Source organism: Thunnus thynnus, chromosome 18 (assembly GCF_963924715.1).
Source record: "Thunnus thynnus chromosome 18, fThuThy2.1, whole genome shotgun sequence".
NCBI classification, from domain to species: Eukaryota; Metazoa; Chordata; class Actinopteri; order Scombriformes; family Scombridae; genus Thunnus; species Thunnus thynnus.
In genome coordinates, this window is record NC_089534.1 from 19,441,835 (window position 1) to 19,467,168 (window position 25,334).

At 40.7% G+C, this 25,334-nt stretch overlaps 2 protein-coding genes across 2 annotated transcripts in view; one reads left to right on the forward strand and one right to left on the reverse strand.

Moving 5' to 3' along the window:
- Nucleotides 1-1,109: 1,109 nt before the first annotated feature.
- Nucleotides 1,110-4,420, reverse strand: mrpl19 (mitochondrial ribosomal protein L19). Its single transcript, XM_067572478.1, has 6 exons — nucleotides 4,280-4,420; nucleotides 3,946-4,069; nucleotides 3,174-3,292; nucleotides 2,625-2,759; nucleotides 1,743-1,924; nucleotides 1,110-1,494 (listed from the first exon to the last, which is right to left on the reverse strand). The coding sequence occupies exons 1-6, from the start codon at nucleotides 4,356-4,358 to the stop codon at nucleotides 1,258-1,260; spliced, it is 876 nt and encodes a 291-aa protein (XP_067428579.1). The 5' UTR covers nucleotides 4,359-4,420; the 3' UTR covers nucleotides 1,110-1,257.
- A 1,251-nt stretch (nucleotides 4,421-5,671) lies between these two features.
- The window catches only part of LOC137169059 (protein eva-1 homolog A), a 76,252-nt gene continuing 56,589 nt past the window's right edge, over nucleotides 5,672-25,334 (forward strand). Inside the window, exon 1 of the mRNA XM_067572018.1 lies at nucleotides 5,672-6,434. Within this exon, the coding sequence (XP_067428119.1) occupies nucleotides 6,071-6,434 (364 nt within the window). The 5' untranslated portion in view covers nucleotides 5,672-6,070. The remainder of the gene's footprint in view (nucleotides 6,435-25,334) is intronic.

Sequence of the window (25,334 nt, forward strand, 5' to 3'; positions counted from 1 at the left end):
GATTTATTTGGAAATCTTTACTAAAACTCAGAAGCCCTTCAAATTTAGATTATGTACTGATGAAAAAAAGCCTTTCAGCTCAGGTTTTAAGCTGGATAATTTTAGTAAACTTGCTTTTAGGAAACAGGCTCCTGAACATTTATTTAACTGCAAAAATCAGTTTATTTAACATGGAAGCAGTTTCCCTGAAAACATTGTAGGACAGAACACAACAAAGGCTCAGTTATGCAACCGCTGATGCATGCAGCATATATGGAGAAATATCGCCACCTAGTGTTGAGACTCCATTACTCTATTGCATCTACAAGTATGCAACCAGCTTTATAGGACAGTGTCACAATTACTCAAGTCTGTTCAAAAACAACAGCCTGGTGCCCAAATGAATACTGACACATTTTTGACGATCTCTTTATGCAAGTGATGGGGGACAAAATCCACAGCCGTCGTTTTGTACAAAAATATATTTAAAAGTTTATTTGAAGCTAATATGAGGTGTCAGCTGTCCAAATTAGTCAAATCAATCTTTCGAAGTTAGTCTTTTTAGTTAAACATTAGACTTTTGTTAAGATCCTTGAACTAAAAAAAAAACACTGTCCGTCAAGACACAAACTGGGATTGTTTTTACTAAAACAACTGTGCAAGATATCCACTTTATTTGACTGAACAAAGCCTCATATTAACTTCAGATAACTTTTAAATACATTTTAGCTCAAAAAGAGGACTGTGTGTTTTGCCCCCCCATCACTTACATTGTAAATACATTTGGAGTGGATCTCCTAGTGGTCAGTATGTACAGGAGCAATGATTACAGCAAGCAAGTGTTCATTTGGACACCTGACTGTTGTTTTAAGACAGACCTGAAATATTGTGAAGCTATAATACTCAGTCACAATAGTCAAAACATAACTCCCATATGATTCTTGGAAGAGCATAATATATTTCAAAAGCAGCCTGGAAGGTTTAATAATATTTATTATAGAAACCACTTCATGGATATGCATCATGATTGATGTCACACCTAAGAACTGTGACATTGAAAGAACTCTTATACTGTACAGCCGACTGATGGACAAGACAGAAAAGAAGGCAGGACTCCTCGGAATATGGCACCAGTTTCCCCTTGCACTGGTGTAGCTGCGGTAAACCATCTGGATGAACTCTGACAGTGAGGTGTTGCACATCCATGCAAACATCCAATAATACAGTCATTCCCCGTTCCTGGAAAAGTTTGTCTTGATGGTAAAAGTGAAGAACATTTTAAGAGGCTCCTCCTGACTTGTTCATCCCCTGCTGGACCTCACGAAGGATCTTCTCTTCCAGTTTGGAGGTGTCGTACTCCTTCAGCATGTCGTATTCCCGCCAAGGCTCTGCCCACTTCTGGGCGTGCTCCATCTTCTCCGGGGTCAGGCAGAGGTCGAAGCGTATTCCCTGGATGTTGAACTTGGGCCGCTCCCAGCGTTTGGACCAAGGCTTTGGGCGCATCTTTACTTTGAGCTGGTGAACGGACAGAGATGCTCTTTCATTATAAATTTGAATGTTGTATTTTTTATTACATTTCCTGTACTTCCTTTAAAACATCAGCTTCTTTTCAGCTTCACTAATGATACTGCAAGGCTTTTTGGACTCAAATACCCTCAAAATGCCTATTTTGCATCACTGCTACAAGTAATTATAATACAGTCAATAATACAAAAAACAAAACAAAGTAATATTATAGAAGACGGCATTAACTGTAGACTCACCTTGTTGACTGGCACCTCTCCAGTAGGGGAGAAGGGCACAGGCTTCATGTCTGGGTCCACAGTGCTGTACTCAGACAAGGCATCTCTCAGGTACATCAGGTTGTCATCCAACCTCTTCTCCAACTTCAGCACCTGAATATTTTGAATACGTGGGCTGTACAGCTCGTAGCAGATCTCTACACCTGCGCCATACATACACACACAGAAATACATGATTAAAGCTTGTGTTTAAAGTGACGGCTACCCGCTTCACCTCTTGCACTAATATGAAAATACTGGATGTGGAAATAAAAGATAAGCCCTGAAAGAGTAACCCTCAGATCACGCTCTCAGTTAAACAAGTGTTTTTTAGATTTATTATTCATACCTCTGCCGCTGTTATGTAATATGTTAGATACTCATACTTTTTCAGTGCATGGGCAGATTATGTCATCTTTTATGTCAGCCTTTTTAGAACTCAAATCAGCTTTATTTATATAGTACTTCACACAACACTGCTGATCTAAAGTGCATTACAGCACACACAGAGGAATGCAGGAAAAGAAAAGAGGAAAATAAACAGAAAAACAGAATAATAATACATTTGTCAAGCTCATATACATTAAAAAGTTGCACTATGTATTTTATAAAGAGAACACAAAACAATAAGACCAACACAAATGGAGAAAGGGCTTCAAATGGAGCAGCATAGTCAAAAGTCAGCTACAAATATGACAGGAAAGGGACTTACATAAGCTACACAGTAATGCAATTTAAATGAAGCTATGGGAAAATATCAGTGGGGTTTAACATATTTATTCACGCCCGTACTGGAACCATAAGGCAATGCTTGTTACTCATATTTAGTAGACTTGTGCTTAGAGAGAAAACTAATAATGTCACCTTGGTTATCGATGATGTTCCTCAGAATGAACGTGGCTCCCAGTCCCTTTCCACCCCTCTGGATACAGATGCCAACAAAGCGGTTAGTTTTCCCACTGGCATTGGGGTCAGCCATGGTCACAGCCAGGATGCTCCCTTAAAAAGAAGGGAGGAGGAGGATAAGAGAATCGTGCAACTTTTTAAAAGAAAAAATTGAAATAGGACATTGATTTTGCATGTCTGAGTTACTGTGGATTTCCACAGACAGCAAAGGCCTGGCTAAAAGGGCCCTGCCAAATGTTTGTAGGGGAATCATATGGGGAAACAAATCACAGACCATGCATTGGATTGCATTAGATTGCACCTTGTGTTCCTAATAAAGTGCTTGGTGTGTGTATTTCTCATCAGAATAGAGTAAACTGCATTAATAAACCCTGGCGGAAGCATTAAAAAGCACCATGTGTGTGGATGAAAGAGGAGAAATCGCTTTGGTAATCCTAAATGCCAAATCCCACCTCACAGTGGGAATGTAGCTACCTGCTGTGGTGAGTATTTCAACTGGTTTCTTACCTACGTAGAATTCAGGGATGTCAAGCACATTCCTCCTGCGTATCATGTCTTTCCGCTCAATGGAAAACTTTAAAGGGTCTGTTCTCTGCCGGGGAGGAATGAACTCTGGGCTCAGAAACCTGGGAGGGAGAGACGAGCGGACAACGCGTTAAAACCTCCGGCGTGGATCAGCAATTAGGTTTGACCATGGGCCAGTAGTTTCAGGATTTTTCATTTGGGAGCTGTTAGCCGGTGCAGGGTAAACACAGGCTTATATGTTTGTTTGTTTTTAAATGTAGTGATTTTACTTCGTTTAAGAATTAAATAGATTTATAAGAGTAGGGATTGTATCTGAAGGGGAATAGATGGCATCAACACACCATGACTGTCTGCCAACCATTTATGTTTATAATAAAAAATCTGTTATGGTTATATAGTTTAAACTTGTGGAATTAAAACAGTTGTTAGAATTCACACATTACACATTAATTTCTGGTAGGTTCAATTTAAGCACATTGTTCAGATAGCAACCAAAGATATAGGGTGTGGGGGATAAATGTATAGATGTAACAAGGTATCTATAGTTACAGCAAATTTGTGAAGAAAAAAAAAAACATGTAAAAGATGTGATATAAACTATTAAAATCAAAACTTTCATCAGAGGGCCAAATATTTTTTATCCAGGGCCGCTAATTGCCTTCACTGATCTACAGTATGTTAAATTTGTATGTGTCTGTGTGTCAGAGACTGCTAACTAAATCCCTTTGTGTGTTTACAGAGAAACATAACTTACTTTCGCAGAGATGCCACAGTCTGTGTTTTATCTATGATGACAGGTTTAGATGGAGGAGTGAATTTAGGTGGCTGCTCGCCGTCTTTCCCCGCAGCAAGACGACACAGAGACGTGGACAGGAACCCTGGAAATAACAAAAGTATATTATGACGATTCACAAATGTTTCTATATCTAAGGTGAAGTTGGGGTGGTCGTTAGTCGCTACAAGGCTGAATCATGACCAGCTAACAGTTTAGCTTACAGTTATCTCGCAAGGAGAAACATTACTTGCATCTTTTCGCAAACCGACAGTTCACTGCCCAATTCAACGGTCAACGGAAAGCTTATACTTACGTTCATTTTGGAGCTGGATACTTCGTAATAACCTTAAGGAAAAGATACATTTGTCGAGCCCTTTCGTGCAGGCTGCCATGATTGACCTTCTGTTGTCACATGGGAACCTGTACGGAAGCCGTGTAGGGCAAACATATGTGAAACGCGATTTGCCTGACTCTGCAGTTGAACAGATTGTCCTCAGGATGGCGCAAGTGTTCTGTTTGTAAAACATGCTCGCTTTTGATGCTGTTTCAAGCGCTCAATTCTGCTTGAAATGTAGAGGGAAAAATAGAAACAAGCACCTAAAAAACGTACATTTAATTAAAAGAAATATTTTAAATAATTGAAATGTATCGATAACTGTTTATTGATATTTATTTTATTGTTTATTTGGATCCCCATTAGTTGTTACCAAGGCAACAACCACTCTTCCTGGGGTCTATGTCAAGAACATAAATGTATACACATGCTTTCACATACATGCATACTGTACATAAATACAATTACAGCACTAACCCTGCCCCCCAGCCACCGCACATATACCCCAATTAAAACAGCATAAACGTTATTAAAACCAAATGCAATATTAATAGGTATTATTATTAATTATTAAATTAAATTAAAAATGAAATTACATGAAAGGCTCAACTTATTGAGAGCTAGTATGAGAGCCATACCCGACCTGCCTGTGTGATTTACACGACTGTTGCTTTCACCATGAGACATTCTGCTGATTAGTGAGCAAAGTACAGCCTTCAGTTATTGTCTATAAAGCTTATGTTGGTGTTGTTGGTAGTGTGTCTGATGATGATGATGATGATGATGATGATGATGATGATGAGGATGGTAATGAGGATGATCATACTTCAAGGGCTATTCCTGTTGACAATGATGACAACCGTGTCAAAAAATGACCTTATCTTCCATGTTTGTTTCTGTACCTACTACCTACTATGTACCCACCTTATTTCCTAAATACATTACATCATATATAAATACCTATATTATGATTGTATAATGTTAGCATTTATATAGGCTATTAATTGCCTGTATTTTATCAACCAAACAGGGAAAGGTGTTTTTTTGGACTTTTGGTTGATTCCAGTCAGCTTTTTACCTTTATTCCACTAAGTATTCAACAGTGGTGGAAGAAGTATGAAGTATCGAGATCCTTTTCTTCAGTAAAAGTACCAATATCACACTATAAAAATACTCCATTAGAATCAAAGTCTTGCATACATAATTTTCCACAGGACTACAACAAAAGTATTAGCAGCAAAATGTACTTAAAGTTTCAAAAGAAAAGGTAGCCTATTTATTGGGGTATATAATGACAGCTGTTAGATTAAAATTGCTGAGACATTACGGTAAAAGCAACATTTTAATGCTTTAGCTGGTTGAGGTAGAGATCATTTTAACAAGTGTATAGGTTATACTGTTGGGGATTTTAATTTACAAGAATGCATCATATTTTATAAGCTGATATTGTGTTTTTATGTGAAATCTTAATCTTCAAATTAACTAGTATCTGTCAAATAAATATATAAAAAAAGAAAAGAAATATAGCACAAAATGAAAGTACTATTAAAGTAAAAGTACCTCCAAACAGTACCTAAGTAGGCTACGGTACTTGTGTAAATGTACTTAGTTACATTCCACTACTTTAGGTTCAATAAGTCAAACAAACACTGTACTAAACAAAAGCAAATCATTTCTCAGTGGTCACAGACAGCCTACAGGTATAAATAACACAATATAGACTCGCTGCCCCTGCCTGTGACTGGTAGGGAACTCTGGGTCTTTGAGACCATGCAGGGGAGTGACGGTCCTCCAGGTGGGCTTCCTCCTCAACACAGCACGCAGTTGGAAATGCACACAGAGCCGTGCACTGCCTTAGCCCGGAGGAGCCTCGGTCTCACAGCAGTGTGGTGGGAGGATGAGGGAAGACATGGGTGCGCACATCTCCTGCATGCGACGCACAGCCTGAAACTCAATGCTGCTGCTGCTGCTGCTGTTGGACTTTCTAATGCTACGGAGAAACTCACAAATTTTGAGGCTTCAAGGATGTTCTTCTCAGATGGGACTGTCTCAGCCGTCAGTTATGCGCTCCTGTTGGGAATAACGTGTCTGACCGTTCTGTGCGACTTCACCAAGGGCTCTTCAGACTTTTCAGGTTGGGAATCAATTTGATGTGTTCGTCTGTTGTTTACAAAATAAACTAAAACTTGACCCTGGGTTTTTAAAAGCAACGATTGGACAGATCAGCACCCATTTTATTCTGCGTGTGTTGCTTGTGACTACAGTTTATCATCCCATTTTCCGGTTATGGGGGTGTATAATTGCCATATCTCAGCTGAAGCGTAACACACCAACTAACTTAATAACCTAGCAGGTGAAAAACACTCAAGGATTAAGTCATTGCGCATGTTTTTAACTGTTGAGTAACTCCTAGGAGAAATGGGAGCCTTGATTTCAGTGCGTCGCATCAGCTTCCCGTGCCTCTGGCGTGCTGCAGCATGCACACTCAAATGTTTGCTTCATAAACCGACTGGAACACAACTTAAACATGCGGAAAAGACCCGTATTGCGCTTATCTTTTGGCCAATTTTGACACCGTTTGAGAAGAGTGACCCACATAAGGCACTTCAAACAAACAGGTTCCCCTTTACCAGAGCCGTGTGGCTGCAGGGATTAAGGGTTAATATGTCAGTACAGCAAAGATTTGCAACACATATCCCATTGATGCAACTGAGATAAACAGAATAATGTGGTTAATGTGTCACTAGATGAGAACTATTGTCTAGACCAAGTGTTCTCCTTTGCTACAGATTTACAGCTCAAAGAAGAAAGCAGATGCCGACCATTGAGCAGATTTTATGATTTTCTTTGCTTCATATAGAATCAGTTGGAAAGTCAACACCAAGTGCTCATATCAGTGCTTGAACCTGCCAATTACCTGAGGTTTATGAGCCAAACAGTGTGACGGAATCTGTAGGCTTTTATGTCTGCTAGGAAAAGGCATATGAAGTATTAGTGGAAACTAATGAGTTATTCTGTGTTGCATTATAGGCTATTGAGCTGTGCTGAGCCCAAGGCAAGCCTGCAGGTTTTGTTTACAGTGCCGTAAAACAGGAAGGGAGCTTTGTGTTGGTGTTAATTGGCCTCTAATGGGTCTAATGGTTGGAAACGAGCAGACTAACACCATTGGGGGAAAGGTGCTAAGGAGCAGATGTATGTAACATGCCCTCTGTGTATGATTGTGTGTGCATGTGTCCATGTGACTGCCTAATGAGCTGCTAAAGATCAGGGTGTTGTGAAAGCTGTTAACAGGGGTTTATTTTTGTAATTGTCCTACATGTGTCTGTGGTTGTTGGGTTTTTTTTCCATAAATAATACGATTGAGAAGATCAAATGGTGATTAATTAAGCAAGAAGAGGAAAAAAACTCTTAAGACCAGCTGATTCCAGATTTCCGCTGCTTGGAGTAGATTTACCAATACTCTGGCTTAAACACGATTATTCAAATACTATGTCGCAGACAGGAGTTAATTTGTTGAAATCTCAGCTTTGATGCAACATGTCCTGCCACTGAAACTTTTACTTTTCAGTCGCCCATTGATTATTTTGCTGCTCAAGGGGGTGGGGAGGAAACACTGCTGTCATGTTGGGCTCTTCCTTTGCATTACCTTTTTTGTCTATAGACCCTGCAGAGACGCTGGTGTTGACTGACCAGATGCAATTTTGTTTGCTTGCTGGGGCTTTGTGCAACATGCTTTTACAGAAATGCTGACCAAGCATCGCTGTGAATGAAATGAGAAAGGGGACTGCCTCGGAATACCTCAGGGACAAAGAAATCCTTCAGGCCTCGCATTCTTGACCAGCTGGAGTCTCCCCCAGAGACTGAGGCTTTGATTGACAGGTGCTGCCAGGCTGCAGAGTGACAGAAGTATATCTAACATCTGTCAGTCAGACCTCTATCGGTCATATGGTTGAGTCAGTGATGGTGAACAATCCGGTCTCATCAGTGGACCACAGTCACTAACTGGGGGTGAACTAACCTGCGGCAGCTAACTGTTGATATCCAAAAGAATGCTTATGTAGTAAAAGTTGATTTAATTTTATAACATGTTATTTTTAGCGGACGCTTCCTAGTGGTTCATCTTACATTTGCATCGTTTGTCGACAAACTGGAGTAATGGCAGTTTCATATTTCTTCGGCGGCTTTGAGCCCACTGCTGAAATGGAAACAAATATGTTGGTGGGTAATTTAATTCTGTCTCTCCCCCTGTTATCATCTTCTATTATACAGCTGCCTGAGCAGCTAATTAGAGGTGTGGAGTGAGCCCGAGCAACCCCCTAGGCTAACAGGGGTAGCAAGTTAAGGATGTAGCTAATTAACAGTCTTTGTCTTACAAGTTATCGATGCTCTGCTGTTGATTTTTTTTAACATGTTTCTCAACCGACAACTCATAGAACTTAATCTATAATCATTTTGTCTCCTTTTATGTATTTGCTCAGGTTTACTCATGTCTGTTTAATGCATGTGTTCTTTATTGGACAGCTAGCAGCAAATCATCCATTTTTGGATGCAAAAATTTGGAACACATTGCACCACAACGACTCAACAATATCTGAAATATGTTAACAATAAACACATATTTATGACTACAAACTAATTTTTTCCTTTGCTTTGTGCCATAAAAGGAAGGTCTGTCTTCCTGAGGTAGTGCTACAGGAGTGTCACATGAGTACTAGCTGTTATTACTGCGTTTCTGTCCCGTGTTGGATGCTGTTATCAGCTGACATGGGCAGAGAACAGGTTACCATTGTTGTCAACACATCGTTATGGAAGAAAAGGAAACTATGAATGCTGGACTATTTGGAAAAAGGTTAAAACAATGACAGGAATTACGCATTTGCTGCAACTGGGCCTTTCAGATGAGCATTACTCACTTGATCTGTTGGCATTTCAAACAAAAAACCATCATTGGTTTGATGGACCTATTGATGGCTGAAATCTCTCTGACACTGTCAAAGGGTTACTTCTCTCTCTCTGTCATAAAATCCTGCAGGCAAAAACCTATTTAATCCCAGTCAATGGGATGTGAGGCTGTTGAGGGGCCAAGGGGTCAACTGAGGTCAACCCATAGTAACTGTGTGAGTGTGTGGTTAGGGGGAGTTATCATCCATCTTGCTCTTTGTTCCCCCTGTCGAACCTCATCACACATGTTGACCACAGTCAAGAAATATAGACAGTAAGTCAACAGAGTTTTTTTCAAGTCATGAATTTTGATTCACTTCAAAAGGGGATAAAGGTGTTTGGATAACATCAAGGTCAGGCCTCAAAATGAACCATATTATAACTGTGCTCACATGATTTATTTAATCTAATCAGGCACAACCGTGATGTTTTGCATTTTGAGATTCTGATCTTTTAGTAACTGTGCAATGCTGCAATGATTGGTTGATTCCTTGAATAATCGTTTTAGTCACTTTTTTAAATCAAAAATGCCAGAAATCCTTTCAGCTTCTCAAATGTGAAGATTTGATGCTTTTCTTAGTTTTACATGACAGAAGTGAATACTTTGTGTTTTGGATGTTGGTTGGTTGGACAAAACAAGACTATTGAAGACAAAAATGATTAATCGAGAAAATACTTGGCAGATTAATTAATTAATAAAAGCAATCATTACTTGCAGCCCTATTTGAAACATCATTATAATCTACAGTGTTTCCCCTAGGCTGACTGCTTTGGGGTGATGGTGGTCTCGGGGTGGGAGGTGGGGGTGATGGGGATGAGCTGAGCAAAACTTGGGAGAGACTCAGCAGCCACACATTTCTCCGTTCTCTGTTTAGTGTCATCAGGTTAGGCTAACCCATTGTTGCTAGCTTCAGGGCTAACCCCCTTCACTTTTCCAGCAGTTGGAGAAACAACAGATGAGACTTTTCTTGGCCTTGAGAAGCTGCAGCATTTATTAACTGACACACTGTAGCCTGTACTGTACATTTACTGTCAGATTGACAACTTAATGCTAACATTTTCCTCTGCTCCGCTCGCATTCACCATCACTTTTCTGCCGCTCACACTCGCTCAGTCACTCACTTGCTACGCACACACATTACGCACTGCCCTATTCCTTATAGAAGCTATGCTACCAAGAGTTTCCCAGGCAACGACACAGAGGTTGACTCATGTTTTGGAACAGCACCGCACAGAACCCCCCAAATCTTATTGATTTCCAAATTAATGGATATTTGGCGTTATTTATGGCATTAAGAAAAAAAATTTTTTGGCTTGGTGGGGGTTCTCGTTGGCCTGGCAGCCTGCCAGGGCTGTACAACTATAGGGGAAACACTGATCTATACTCTATCTGTATTTAATGTAGATATGGCTGTTTTCTGTCATTTTAAAGTGTTCAAGTGTGGTAAACCTACATTCCGAAAGATGGATAATTGTAATAAATGATCATTTCCTTTTCCTGTCAATCATTTCCTTATTGAGCAATACATGATTTTGGTAATCATTTACAGCATAATAATGATGCCCTACTTCAAAGGGGTTCTTCCAGCTTTTAGTCATTCCTACAATACGGCTTTATAATCATAAGAAAAAGCATATTTTGTTGTGTGGTTTCTGCCATTAAAGGATAACGCTGGTGATATTCTATATTTTTCTTACTGTCAACACATTTCATGAAAAGACCAAAACCAACAACATGTTTTCTCCATCTCTCAGTACTTTCAGACTTCCCAGTGATCTTATACTTTCAGCCCCAAGCCCGTTCATTCCTACTCAAGACAGAAATCTTTAAAACGGTATTGTACAGTGTATATTTTGAAGAAAAGGCTCAGTGATTTCCTAAAACAGCAAGGCACTGTACTTTTTAGCAAACATTACTTAATGATTAAATAGTGCACAGTTGTGTTTGTGGGGTCGACTCAAAATGAACTGCAGTGCCCATGTTCATTATAATGGTGGAATATGTCACCCAGTATAACGGTGTGTCTCACTGATGTGTTTTTAACAGTTTTTGGACATTGAACAATGAATTTTGAACAATGGCACAGAGGAAAAACCTGTACCAGGCTTTGGATACACAGGCAGGGTCAGGTCATTGTTAGTATTGACCTTTTCATGGGATTTGTTGAGTAAGAGAAATACAGAATGTCACCAGACTTATTCTTTAACTGTCAACAGTTTTAACTTGCATGTAGAAAGAGTAAACCCAGGGTAGCGACAGGGGAACTCTATCCCTCCTAGGTGACAGATCAGCTGATCACTTCATCATGGGCAAGTGCTCTAAGTTGTATGACACTGTAGCTGACACTTACACAGACACACAAATCCGCCTCTGCTATTACCCATATGGGCAACTCCTGGATTAGGCTACCTCTAACCTTTACCCTGCCCACCTCTACACACACACATACACACAAACACACCCCTCCACTCATTGCTGAGCGCTAATTGAGGCCCCTCAAATCTTAATCCCCTCTAATTTTTGAGTGGCCCTGGATAAGAGTAGTACATTGAACCCCACGCTCTCTCTCTCTGCACAGCTCCCCTTTCCCTTCCCTTCACTTCCCTTCCCCCATTCCCACACTCATCAGCTCCCCTGCCTCTTTCCCCACCAACCCTGCTTCTCTTCCCCGCCTCCTCGCCTCTACTCCTCCCCAGGGCTTGCCTGATCACTGTTTCTATGTCTGTGTGCGCCAGGTGAGCTCTGTCTAAACAAATCCTACCTCCCACTTGTTTTGTCTACTTTCCGTGGAGGCAAGCGGCTAGGCGGACAGCGAGGGCCTGGCATAAGGCTGCTTTTCTCTTTAACTGAGTAGAGAGGGGGTGCGTCTCTTCAAAGGGAAGTTTCTTTGAATGAGGTTCCCAAAGGAGTAAATTGTCAAGGATTTTGATTCATCAGTGGATGGTATCAAAACACACAAAGTTGTTGGGTGTCAAGGAGGACGTTTATAACGTTACAGTTCAGGTTTAAACAAGAATTGCTTACTGATATCATCTGTTAAATCTGCCTAAATGCTCAGAGACAGGATTCAGTAGGATTTTAATATAGCTTTTTATCAAATCCGAATCTAGTTTGGAATCTGCTGATTGAACTCAAATCCTTGCAGGTTTTACTTTCAAAAAATGATGTCACAAAAGTTACAGATAACGTCATAGTTGAGTTTAGTTACATTTCAAAGAAGTTAAATGACCACGTTGATGTTTTGCGCAATGCTCAACACTAATAAAAGCAAGTGAGAGAGGATAAAATATCCAATAAGAGTGTGTTGTGAATGTTAGTGTGAGATTAATGAATCTGTTTTGTTGTTTTTTTAACCAACCTGGATCCAAAATAGAAGCAGCTATTAAATCTCAGCTCTACAGAAGATCAGACAAGAAGAGTTTGTGCAGAAGAAGATACCAAATGTACTTACTCAACATACTAATAATTTACTGCTTAGATTTGAAACATCATATCCGGCCATGTAGCTGTGTGTCACGTGTGACATGTAGCATTTGTGGCTGAGCAATGCTAGTTATATATAGCAGTGTAAAAACCCATCTTAAAAGTTTGGTACCAACGAGACAGTTTAACAAGTTAAAGGAAATGTGAGACTTAAGAGCCTGTGGGTGCAGACAGCTTGGAGATGTACAGGAGATAACATTTGGATGCATGTACCAGCGTATGCCTTTATGGCATTGTGTGTGGGATGTTTGTATGTGTGTGTGTATGTGTAATTTAAGGTGGAAGTCTGACCTGGAACAACATGATAGTGATGAAAGACATGAATTACTGTGTAAGACCCTCCTCCCTGGATACAATAAGCACATAAACAAACACATAAAGCAGAGTTTGACATCATGTCGGGGAACAACAGAGTTATGTTGGTGATGAGAGATCTGTGTTTATAACAGGAAACAACTCTCCCCCCTCTGCTCTTTTTAAAGCCTGTGTGAGGAAATTCAATTATCCCACATCACACTGCAACAAATAGAGGAGTCTTAAAGTTATAGCTTCATTTTGTAGGGATTAATTGATACTATATGCATATCAAATTTCTAATCTGCTTTCTGAAATACTGAAACCGCAATGATCTAAAGGAAATTCCCGAAGAAAAGACAGAGCAGTGAGAGGAAAAGTGTTGAGATGATTAATTTGAAGATGTGTTCAAAGCAGACGTGGCCTCAAAGGTGAGCTTTGAGTCAACTGATTCAAGTCCTGGCATATGATGAAATTTAAGGTGCACCAATCAAAATTGTTTTTTGTCTCATTGCCAAAATATGTGTGGGAAGATAGCACATCCTGACTGAGGTAATGCTTAATAAGTGATTTGGCTGCTGTTGGGGCAGTATATTACACTAAATTAAGATACGGTATGTCAATAATGTTGTGCCGTACAAAGAACAGAAACTGTTTTGCAATCAGTGTTTAAGGAATTGGAATGTATTTGCATAGAGTGTAAAAAAACTACCACGACTACTTAGATTTTCACAGTCAAACATTTGTTCATTAATTAGTTGTTACTTGATAAAAAAAAAGAAAAAAGTTACTTGATAAAAAAGATGGTAGAAAGTTTATTGCAGAGAATGGTTTTGTGTGCCAGTGATGATGAAATTTTGAGAAGTGTCTGAAGTCCGTCATTTAGTGTCTCAGCAATATACTGTACTGTAATAGAGCGTTATCATGTGTTGACTGAGGGCTTACATTGGCTGCTGTAAAAAAAAAAAAAAAAATCACTATAATTTGAGTGAGAGTAGGTGTCACTTTTTTAAACAGTGTCTGTCTCATACCTGATTTTGGGGTGAAACTCCCAAATTAAACCCAGACTGCTTTCTAAATTACCAACGTAGGCTGAGAAGGAGGTCTAACTACCAGCTATGTCGGGCTGGATGTCTTAATCAAGGCTTATAATCACCAGAACACTGCTCAACCACTCAGCCCTTAATATGATAATCATTATTTTGCATAGATTTCTGTCAATCCCCTAAACCACCCAAATCGCCCAATCAGATGTCGAGCTTGATGGTTTTATGGTAATAACTGTTATTGGGGAGAGGAGAGGGACGTCTAATTCCTTAACCATTTAACTGTAAAGATGTATATGTAGACATTGTAGGTGTGTGTGTGTGTGTTTGCACTTGCCCTCTCTTGCATGAGGAGGTATATAAGGAGCCCCAAAGAAAACATAGAGAAATGTATGAAGAAGATTCCTCAGTGACACTCCTGTGTTGCTGCATGCAGCTGCAGTTAGCGAGCTATTCTAACATCTCCGCTGTCTCTGTTTAGGCAACAATTGTGTAATTAATTAAGAATGCAAACTTGTTTATCATATTTTGAACAAAGACTGAGACCGAGAAAATCTTATTCATTTTGTGAACAAAAGGCACATGGAGAATCAGATAAGTAGGGATGCCTGCTGCTGCAAGTACAGAGGGTTGCACCATTCAGTCTGAGGATGAAATGGAGCTGTAGGAAAACAGAAACAAGTGTTGGGAAAGAGTCTGGTGGGTGTGTGCACCGGCAATTATCTCCTCATGTCCACCCCACTTATGTGTTGGCTGTTGAATTATGCTCTCAACCCAACCCCACGACACACACACGCACATGCAAAAACCCGGCACGCACACCTTTTCTGCTCCTGCATCTTGGAGAATGTGAACCATGCTTTGATGCCCCTCCTCCTCCCCTCTGTCTCCTTTTTTCTCTGTTTCCTGGGAGCTGATTTATGTTTGGTTTAAGAGTCAACATGTCTGCCTTGATCCGGCTTCCTTTTTGTTCTTTCTCCATCCCTCGATCCTCGCTTCCGTCATGTTCTCTTTAGTGTAGTAAGTAGAGTGAAAGAACATTTTTGAACATTAGTTTTTATGGTTTGATGAAAACCCCTCAAGGGAAAGAGAGAGACAGAGAGGGAAGGAGAGGTAGAGAGGTGGGGCGCAAAAGGGCCAGTCTGAACAAGGAGGCATTGTGTAGCCCCCCAACTGTGTCGGACTGACAGTCTGCATTACAGCACGCTACAGCAGCCTGCTCCCCAAAGCACTGCTAATCTGTTGCTTACTGGCCCCTCTGGCCAGCTCAGGTAAGGGGGGAGGGAGCAAGAGAGATTTTCCCTTGTTTTTTTCCCTGTTGAAACCATTTGTTGCACGCAAACTTAGATTGTATTGGTTCCATTCCCAGCAATGCGTCATCACAATATAATAGTGCTATGGTTAGAGCTATAAAATGAGATATATCTCAATTTATATCAGTTGGCTCATTTGCCATGTTGGCTCACTTTTAATATGCTTGTTTTGTTAATTACAGTATCACAAGTTAAAGATAATGGTCTGTTGGCTGATTCATTCAGCTCCTTGTCATATGTCATTTATTGTTTGAAGTATTGCCACTAAATAGTTATTTATTGGAAAATTGCAATATGAGTAAATTTCGCCTCTAGGCGCTCAGCTATGCAATGAGCTAAACACACTTCCCATAAAAGCTGAAGGCAGTAATTGGCCTGTTTTTACTGCAAGTAATTGTGAAACAATAAAAACAGCGAGACATCAAATTCTATGATGGTGATTACAAATCTGAAAACATCATAAGAGATATCATGAGATGTAATAAACAAAGGTTTGAACAAAGGTATTGTGAAAAACATTACCATGAAACTGGATTCATACAACCATAGACTAACTGTAAATTAGTTGTCCCTCATGCAGGGAACAAAGTATCACTAGTGAACAATCAACATTAAGTCCCCCATAGGAAATACAACACAGAAATTTAATAACACACAGACTCCACAAGAGTAAAAGTGAAAAGAGAAAAATACATAATCCTGAGGGGGACATGAATGTCAACCAAATTTCATGAAAATCCATCCAAAAGTTGTAAGACATTTCACTTAAAACCACAAATTTCAACCAACTGTTATGGTGGTACTTGAAGAAAAGTCTGGTTTACAAAAGTCATTAGGAGACACTGTTTATAGATCATGAATGTCTATGCTAAATGCGCCAATCAATTTTTTTGAGTAAAAAGTTTGACCTGCTGGTGGTGGTAGAGGAAATTCCAGAGAATCACCAAAGTCGGTAGAATTCATCCTTTGGTGACCATGAATGTAATGTTCAGCATTTCATGGCAATCCATCCAATAGTTGTAGAGATGCTTCTCTCTGGACCAAAGTGGTGGACCAACCGACCAACATTGCCATCCATAGAGTCATAATGCTCCAGCAAGAGCATATGGGGAATAGATAAAATATGCTTGTGAATTTTTGCAAAATATCTGACAAAACTGTGATGTCATAATGTCAGTTAAAGTGCTATAAAACTGTGCCAGTAGTGGTTGCTACTAGCAACAGAACACCCAACTGACACCAAACGCTTGTGGCTGAATATCCATATTGTAGGTAATTCAATAAATCTGTTCTATTGTCCAGCTCTACACAATTGTAATTTTAAGTTTTTGTTCCTATTGATGGGCAATTTTAAGGCATCACACATTGGGCTCAGTAGGGGCAAGTCATTGATTTTATAATTTTAGAATACAGATTAAATAATCAATAGGTTCATAATTAATAATGGTACAGAAAGAAGTGAATGAGTAGCAGCTGACTTCATTGTACAGGTTGAGGCTGTACATTCAGCAGGCAAAAACATCTACCCAAGGTGACCCCAGTCACTTGGTAGCTATGAAAACAAACTCTCCTCTCAGTGATACCCTGAATGACCAAGGCAAAGTAGGCTTTCACATTTAGTCTGCTCATTCCTGCAGATCAGTCTGGGTTTGTTGTAAATGGAAGAGGATCTCCCTGCTAAGTCCCTTTGGACATGCTGCAAATGGCTTTTCACTCCCTCAGCTACTCAGAAGTTGTTCTATTGCTTGTTTTCACAGAACAGCCCCCGTGTTAAGCTTGTTAATTCCCAAAAAGCTCAGTCTTTCAGTGCCCACCCACTCCCACCCTTTTTTTTTTTAAGGAAATACCTCTCTTTTCTTTACAGCGCATGCTTGAACCTTGAAAAGAGGTATGCTGTCTTGCTGTTAATGCATTAAAACTGATTAATGTTTTATGGAGGGGGTGTAGATTTTGAGAAAAATGGAGGAGGACAGAAACGGATGGAGCAGGTGGGAGGCTACTGGATCACAGTGATGCTTGGCACGCAGACAGGCCATAATGAAAAGAAATCAGTTGTTAAGTTATTATGGGAGTCTACGTTTGTGGAACTGGAGGTCTTGTTCATTTTCTGAATTAGTAATGTGGCATGTGGCTATGGAGCACTAAGGTGAGCACTTGTATTAGAAAATATGTGGTTCTTAAGTCAGTAATGACTACCAAGAAGTATTTCAGTGAGTGAAATGTAAAGATTGTGCTTTGTAGACACTTGAAAACACATTTAACAGTGTAATTTCTTTCACTTTAGGATTCTGGGTGAATTTTGGAAGAATTTGGCAACTATGGCATAATATTTTTTTTGAATCTGAATCTGCTACTGGTCTAATTCAGGCCTCTTACTTGCCTCTTCATATTAATGGCAGGTGAGATTTATGGGTATTGTAGTATTTACAGACATCCGGTTTACTGAAGAGACTGAAAAAAAAGAAATGAAGTACAAATAATTCAAACTGATGACCACAACATAAATTATCCAAGAGACTAATGTGTTTCTATGTTGAGGAACCGATATCATCAACAGAAAACTAAAAGAAAAATACTTTTGATGCACAGTAACCATAATTGTATCCAGTACGATGCTCATGCAGCCATACAGTTGCACACTTCCACACCTAATTGCTGCCTAGTGCAACTAATAAAGCGTAGCGTCAGTTCGGGCAAAGCACTTTACATCCTACTTTCATTAGTTAATTGGAACCAGCTGCTAGTTAATTCACAACCGTCCAATTAATGCAGGTGTGCTGTGTGGCCATTTCAATCTGACATTTCTCTTTATTGCAGATTAACTCATACCAGGTTTGCTGCAGTAGCTCCCTGCACCACCCCAACCTCCTCTTTACCTATTATATTTTTGATATTGTTGCTTTAAATAAGATGTAATGTCCATTTATGTGTTTTTTAGTGGGATTAGAGCTTTTTCCTCCAAATTGAAACTATTAGAGCTACAAATTTTTTTGTTTCTGATGTGTCCCATCAGAGGAGAAAATGAGTGACAGGAGATCATTCCTTGATGACCTCTCTATCTCACAAGCTCACTTTTCTAAGCCCTAGGCTACTATCGCTCCACCCAACAATCACCTAAATCCAGTCCGCTGTGGTGACGATGACTGCTGAAGGATACATCTGTCGTTCCCTTTGTGACAATAAAGCTCACACACTGATGCATCTGTCTGCTGTCTGCTGGACTGTGGTCAGTAATGGGACAGACTGGCTGCCACCCAACTCTCCCAGGCCATAAAAGTGACCATTAAAATGACAAATCTTGCCTCCTTTGGCCCTTTCTCTGTCCCTCTGTGTCTTTTCTTTCTGCCACACACACACTCTTCTTTCTCTCTGGGTGTTTGGACATGCATGCAAACACCAGGCAGGGTGTTCCCGGAACCTCTATGCCCTTCACTCTTTCACCCCTCACCCCCATATCCCCTCTCACCAATCATAAGAAACATACAACACACGTACTCAAAGTAAAAGTGTCCTCTCACCTAGTGCCCTTCGACCTCAAGGGGTCACAAGGAGAGGCACGTGCTAACAGAGGTCGTGGGAGGGCATGGGTGGGACCAGTGTTTGGTTTTTGGGGACTCCCTAGGGGAGACTTAGCGGCCACTGTCCAACCGTGCGGCCATTTCCAAGCGTGGCAGATGTTTTATACCCGATGACCCCCTCAGGATGAGCTTAGACAGAGGTGGCGTTCCACCCTTTGTTCGTAGGAGTTTGCTAACACCAGTAACCTGAAATATCAACCCCTCCCTTGCTGCTAACATCACTGAGTTGGCCTTTGACTGTCTGCGTAAGCTTGATGCTTTAGTGTTGATTTGTTTCCTCGTGTGTGTGTGTATGTGTGTGGATATGAACAAGCAAGGGGAGCATGTTGTGTTCAAGTTCTCCTCCAGAGCATGAATTCCTTGTCCCACCTGATATGTGTCTGACTTAGCATGTGACATCCCTCCAGTTCTCTACATTTAATCCCCTTCTTTGTCTTTTTTGCCCGGCAGATAAATCTCCACCAACAAAAATAAACATCATGCTGTCATTTCATATGATACAGTTTTCACATACAAACCTGGTGTTTAACACAAGATAACTAGACATAACGAACCCAAGTTCATTATCCCGGGGCTAGAGTTTGCCACTGTTATGAGTTCATTTTAATCCTATAATAATATAATATTAACCATATAGTTATCCAACATTTATTATGAAAATATAGAATTGGTCATTCTTATATCAAAGATTAGCAGTATCAGTTTTATCTCTTGGGAGGAGGCATACACAGCTAAGTCAGATAATGCCCATCAACCCATTAAAACTTACCATGACCTTGGTTTTATTCTATGTCAGTCCATCAGTCTGAAAAAAGGTCCAATATAACAGTTTTTCTGGTGCAACTCCAATACACAGATAGGTGACAAATTAAAGGAACAGGGCACAAGAGGTCACTGGATGGTTTGATTAAAATGATGCCAATCATATGCTATGGCTTGTGCAGTCATCAGATCTCACCCCAATGCCAGATTCTGGAGAGATATGCTAGATGAAAACACCAAATGTGGGAACATTTTATTTTGTAAAAATGGTGTTCATCCCTCAAGCAGAAGTTCAGAGACTTGGAAAATCTCTACTAAGGAGCATTTAAGTTTTTGCTGGAGGCTAAGACATTCAACGATCTTTCCTTTTCATTACATTGGTGTATTTGCAAATCTACCAACATCAGACTCTATCTTTTCATTCTTCCCTTTACTTTTGGTATATTGAAAATAGTTATTTATAGTTTCGCCCATTTGAAACCTTCTGTATCTAACACACACAGCCCTTTGTAAGCCTGTTGCTACTGGATTCATAAGTACAAACAAATAAATAAGCTGTGTACAGGAAAAGCTGGGGGAAGGGATGGGTGTAGCAGTATGTTGTTCATGTCCAGCAGGTTGAAGTTTGTGTGCCTCTGCATACCTCATGTGCGTTTGTTTGTCTGTGGTGTGCATGTTTGTGTGTAGTGTGTGTAGGTGTTAGAAAGATAAGCCATCTCAGGGAGATGGAAAGAACTGGGCAAGCACAGTGTTTGTGTTTGTGTCTCCGGTTTTAATGACTTCAGCTGCTCGGGCTCCGGTCTCTGTCTGCTGGTGGGGGGGGCGGGGAGGAAGTGTGGTATGTTAGCAACTCTTCCATTCAAATTAAAGAGACCATCACCTGAGGATATTGATGCACACCATGAGGAAAGCCTATGAAGTAATATGAAAAAAAAAGGGATAAACATGTTAACATGCCCTCATCTTCTGCCTCCTCTGGATTCCTAACCACAGAAATTTAGTGCATCAGTGAACCAAATCCAAACACTTGAACTTGTTGTCAGTTGTCATATCTGGATGCCTCTGCTGATGACAGTCTGAAAAAAGTGAGAATAAATATGCAGCTCGTATGCACCTGGATGGCCCATGTGCATGGTTTTGCCAATGTGAATTTGCACAGGTTTTTCAGTTTCACCCCTATTGGCTGAAAGAAACACACACAAACACGCCCATAGATGAATGTCATAAGAAAATACATTTAATATAAGTATATTAGAAGAGCCCTCATCTTTTTTCCTACTCTTGGTAAGCCATTCTTAAGTCAGTAAGTTAGCATTACAGATCTCTGATCATCTCTGCCAACCCCACAGCTGTTGTTTGAGCAGTCTTAAGTGAAGTCTGATAGCAAAGTGTGAAATGCATGGTGGGTTTATCTCCTGTGGAGTAGGTGAGGGTATTCAGGAATAGGATTTGAAGTTGTGCTGTTAAGGTCACGGTCCTGAATAGGTTTTTTTTTTTTTTTAGTGTGAAGTTAGAGAGCAAAACCAATGCTGCGGTTAAATCCAGAGGACCAACCTCATGTGAATAAGCCCCCTCAGCTGACAACCCCCCAACCATTCAGTAACTGTGTGTACAGTATGTTAACATGTTCAGTAAGTATTCTAGGAAGGTTGCACCTCACTCAGCCATCACGTGTCACCCATTACTGCTGTCAATACAATGCAGCCTCTACCTCCCACATTTTGCTACTTGTACTGTGGCTCACCATGACTCACAATATAAAATAATCAGCCACAACTGCTAAGCTAGTAAATAACTTCAACTATTTGTTCTTACTCCATTTTAACTGTGTACACTGACATTTATAGCAGAAGGTATAAGACGTTTTTGGTATACAGTATGTACAGTATTTGTTGATGTAAGCCCAAGCAATGATGGATCCTCAAATCTTCACACAGTCCGTCAAATAGTTGCAAGCTCTACTCCGGAATAGCAAGCTTGTGCATGTTTCTTCAGATTCACGAACACAGTCTTAGATGGTTTCACTCAACGCTTACTGCAGCACTTGAAAGAACTCAGCTACCCATTTACAGTGCTTGAGTAGTTTAAAAGGTAATCCTGCTGTGACTGATGTCAAATTTACCTGCTTAGGCTCTAAAAAAGAATGTATGTGCTCTTTCTCTGCGCCGTAGTGCGATTAATAAAAAAGTAGGCTAATCCAAAACGTGACTATTGTGGCAAGAGTATTGTAAGCAGAAGAATGCAATGTATTTTAGGAATGCGCTTTTTAGATTGAAATCAGGATGCTTTAGCAGTGAGGACTGTACTGTGGCATGTTTACAGCATCAGTTGTCCGTAGTTCTCTTTTGATGTCCATTGTGTAGCGGTGTGCACTTTGTGGCGTCCGTGTGAACTTTGGCTCTTATTTCACCTCATGTTTGAGGTCTCATTTGATGCCAGCGCACCTCATCAACCTGTCTCATTCAGCTCATGTATCAAAAGGTGAGCTCAGAGTTTTGACCACATGTGATTTAGAACCAGGGGGCTGGGTTGTTTTATCTGTATGTCACGTTGTGCTCCAGGCCCTTGTGCCGCCTCTGTGGTCTGTGGAGAAAAGTAATTACTACAGGACCTAAAGCCACCAGCTCTGGCCCGCGGACCTTTGCTGCCACATCCTGTGAGCAGTGGCTTCGCTTGTAAAAGTTCTGCTCTATTCTCATGACCGGTATGCTGCCTATTTCTAACCCTCCTTCACTTAAAACCACCAGCCCTCTCAAAGTTTTTTTAAGAATTTTTATCAACAAAGCATTTGATTCTTTAGCAGGTTGCTCTTTGTGCTCAGTATGTCTTCATCTACCTCTCTCTTTTCTCTGTCACCCATCTCTGCTTTTCATCGTCTTCCCTTCTTCATCTCCACCACACTTTATCGAGGGCCCAGCTTTCTCTAGAGTGCTTCCAGAGCGTGGCCTGCGTCTTTGAGGGGAAACCTCCGCTCTTCCCAGTAATCACCACTTAAAGGGAATTCCTTCTCCGACAGCAGGCCTGCAGCTCTGCATCTTTGAACATTTGATGGTTTGACGGCTATAATTTGCTTAAAATAACACCAATAAAGTCATGAAGCTGTAAATGCCTAAATACCTAATGTACCAAGATGAAACGCAATATACAGCCTTTGATTTTTGTAGCTTTCAAGAGCATCTTGGCTACTTAGTTTATATGGAATGCGTTTGAGGTGTTCTCACAGATATATCTTTATTATATGTACATGATCTATTTAAAGAGATTACACTTTTGACTCTCATTCATACAGACTTTTGAATATCTCTAAACTTCGGTATAAACAAGCACTTTTGTGGCATTAAGCTAAGCTATAATCTTCTAATATTCTGCAATATTATACATTCTTGCCCGATCCAAGAGGCTTTGCAAACATTACTCCTCAAGCAACATAAAAAGTGAGTTAAATTAGACAGCAACTGCATATTCAGCAGCATTGAGCCAGCACTATTATGACACATCAGTAATACTTCATGTAGCAGTGGCAGGGTATTGTTCATTCTCAAGGCCCGGCCAATAGGAGGAGGCGGCATCTTTCAAAATCAGGGGAAAGCCCTGAACTGCCTCTGGAGTCAAAACACTCTCACTGCCCTCTCCTTTCTCCTCCTCCAACCTGCCCTCAGTTCATGTCAGAAATACCTGTTGTATTCATTCCGAGCTGACATTGAACACCTGAGCTTAGAGGACCATGAGGAGAATTAGTTAGAGCTTTCTCCCAATTTGATCTGAAAGGAAAGACAGGTAAAATATAGTGGAGAGAGCTCTTTATATAGGTTTTTTTCTCTGTATTAAATAGTAATGGATAAACATTTCTAAGCATAATCACTCAAACTGTGCTGTAAATTAGCATTGGTATGTGACCTGCAACAAGGTCTTATCTAATCAGTGATTCCCAGGGAGGAAATCCTTCTCCAGCAGACCCCTTTCTGTGTCATGTTGACACAACACAGTGGCCCGTCACTAATCTCCATCATACCTGACCCCCTGCATCGCTGGGTCAGATTTTAGGGTCACCACATGACTGCAAATGAGGAGCTAATAATTACAAGGGCCTCTGATTTCTTGCTCTCATGATTAGCTGAAAGCCTACATATGACTGAAAGGTGGACACTGACAGCTTAAGTCACATCATGTGACAAGGTGAGACATACAAAAAGCAGGTGCAATTGTCTGCATCTATGTTTATAAGAAATCCCTTTGCTGCTTGTGCACAGATTAAATGGACCTTACGCGCCTTTCAATCCAGGCTGTTTGTACACGAACAGCATCTCGACCGCAACCTCCTGTCTTTAAATGGCTGAGTAAACAAACCAGCAGACATAATAGTGTGCCGCTTTGTTAAGGGAAAGGGCAGGGAGCTAGTTAAGGAAGGAGTCTGGCCCCACATGAAAAGAAACGGAGAGAAGAGACGCCTGGGTGTTCCTTCAGCATTGTTCAGCCTTCTGCCTCTGAGGGACACCTGTCATTGGCTGGGCGGTTTACACAGGTGCCTTAACCCCGCCTGATTTGTTGGCCTCGAAAGGAGACTTCAGTCAACAGGTAGCGTGAGGGGAACAATAGTGACGATCCTGACGAGGAGAGAGAGAGAGAGAGAGAGAGAGTGTGTGGGAGGAGGGTGGGTTGGCGAAATGGAGAAATGGATTCTTTAGAAAGCACCTGAGGGTTTGTGTGAGATAATCTGTTTGCCTTTTACCAACAGTTTGAAGGGTGGAGGAAGGTGTATCGGTGTGTTTGTGGCGCTCACAGTATTGCTCAAGGATCCTTCTCTACTCTCTACTTGTTTTGACCTCCCGTCCACCTCTCAAGAAGCTCCTCTTCCGAGTGGCCTGCGCAGTTTCAATCATCTATCTTCAGTCCTCTCTGTTTCACCCTCGCCTCGTTTCCATGGTTCCCCTGCTGTACCCAAGACTTGGCTAACTGGAGGGCTGCACAAACTCGTGGTCTCTCATGGTGCTGGCGCCTTGCCAAGAACCAGCCCTAATAATGTGATACTGTTACACCACCACCACACACCCTGGCTTCAAGAGCGAGCAGCAAGGGCTTGTTCCTACCACGTTGTTTGTGTTGATGTTTTTGTATGCGTGTGTGTGTGTGTGTGGTCTCGCTGCCAGGGGGAATGCCAAGTTCCCTCTCACCCTCTGTGGAATGTGGCAGGCAAACCAGACCTGTGTGTGTGAACGGGAGATTACTGTGGAGGGAGAGAAACTATTAACCTGCACAATTAGAAAAAAATAAAATTGCAACAGTGACGCCATAAGAACAGTTTCTTAATTGCACAAAGCTTTAGAAAAGGGGAAATATGCCAAACAGCTTTTTAATCAAAATGTTCAGGTTAAATAGGATCACAGAGACACACACGCTAAGTGAAACTGCTTTTAATGCAGCCCACAACTTAGCCAGTTATATAAGTGTTACAAGGTAACTCTGATAGAACTAATAGCAGAAATAAATACAGGTATTGTAGGTAGTGATGTTATTAAGAATTTGTGTATAAATCTGAGCGGTAATGTAAAAATAGAGCTGCTTTGGTTGCTTTCCAGCTCCCGTTCCTCAGCATTTGAATTGGCATGCAAATCATCT

Bases quoted from the DNA above. Each gene is read 5' to 3' on its own strand.
- mrpl19 (XM_067572478.1), bottom strand. From the start codon at position 4,358: ATGGCAGCCTGCACGAAAGGGCTCGACAAATGTATCTTTTCCTTAAGG. The intron at 3,293-3,945 runs GTAAGTTATGTT...TCTCCCTCCCAG, and splicing joins ACTGTGGCATCTCTGCGAAA to GTTTCTGAGCCCAGAGTTCA. The intron at 1,925-2,624 runs GTGACATTATTA...TGTATGGCGCAG, and splicing joins GAACATCATCGATAACCAAG to GTGTAGAGATCTGCTACGAG.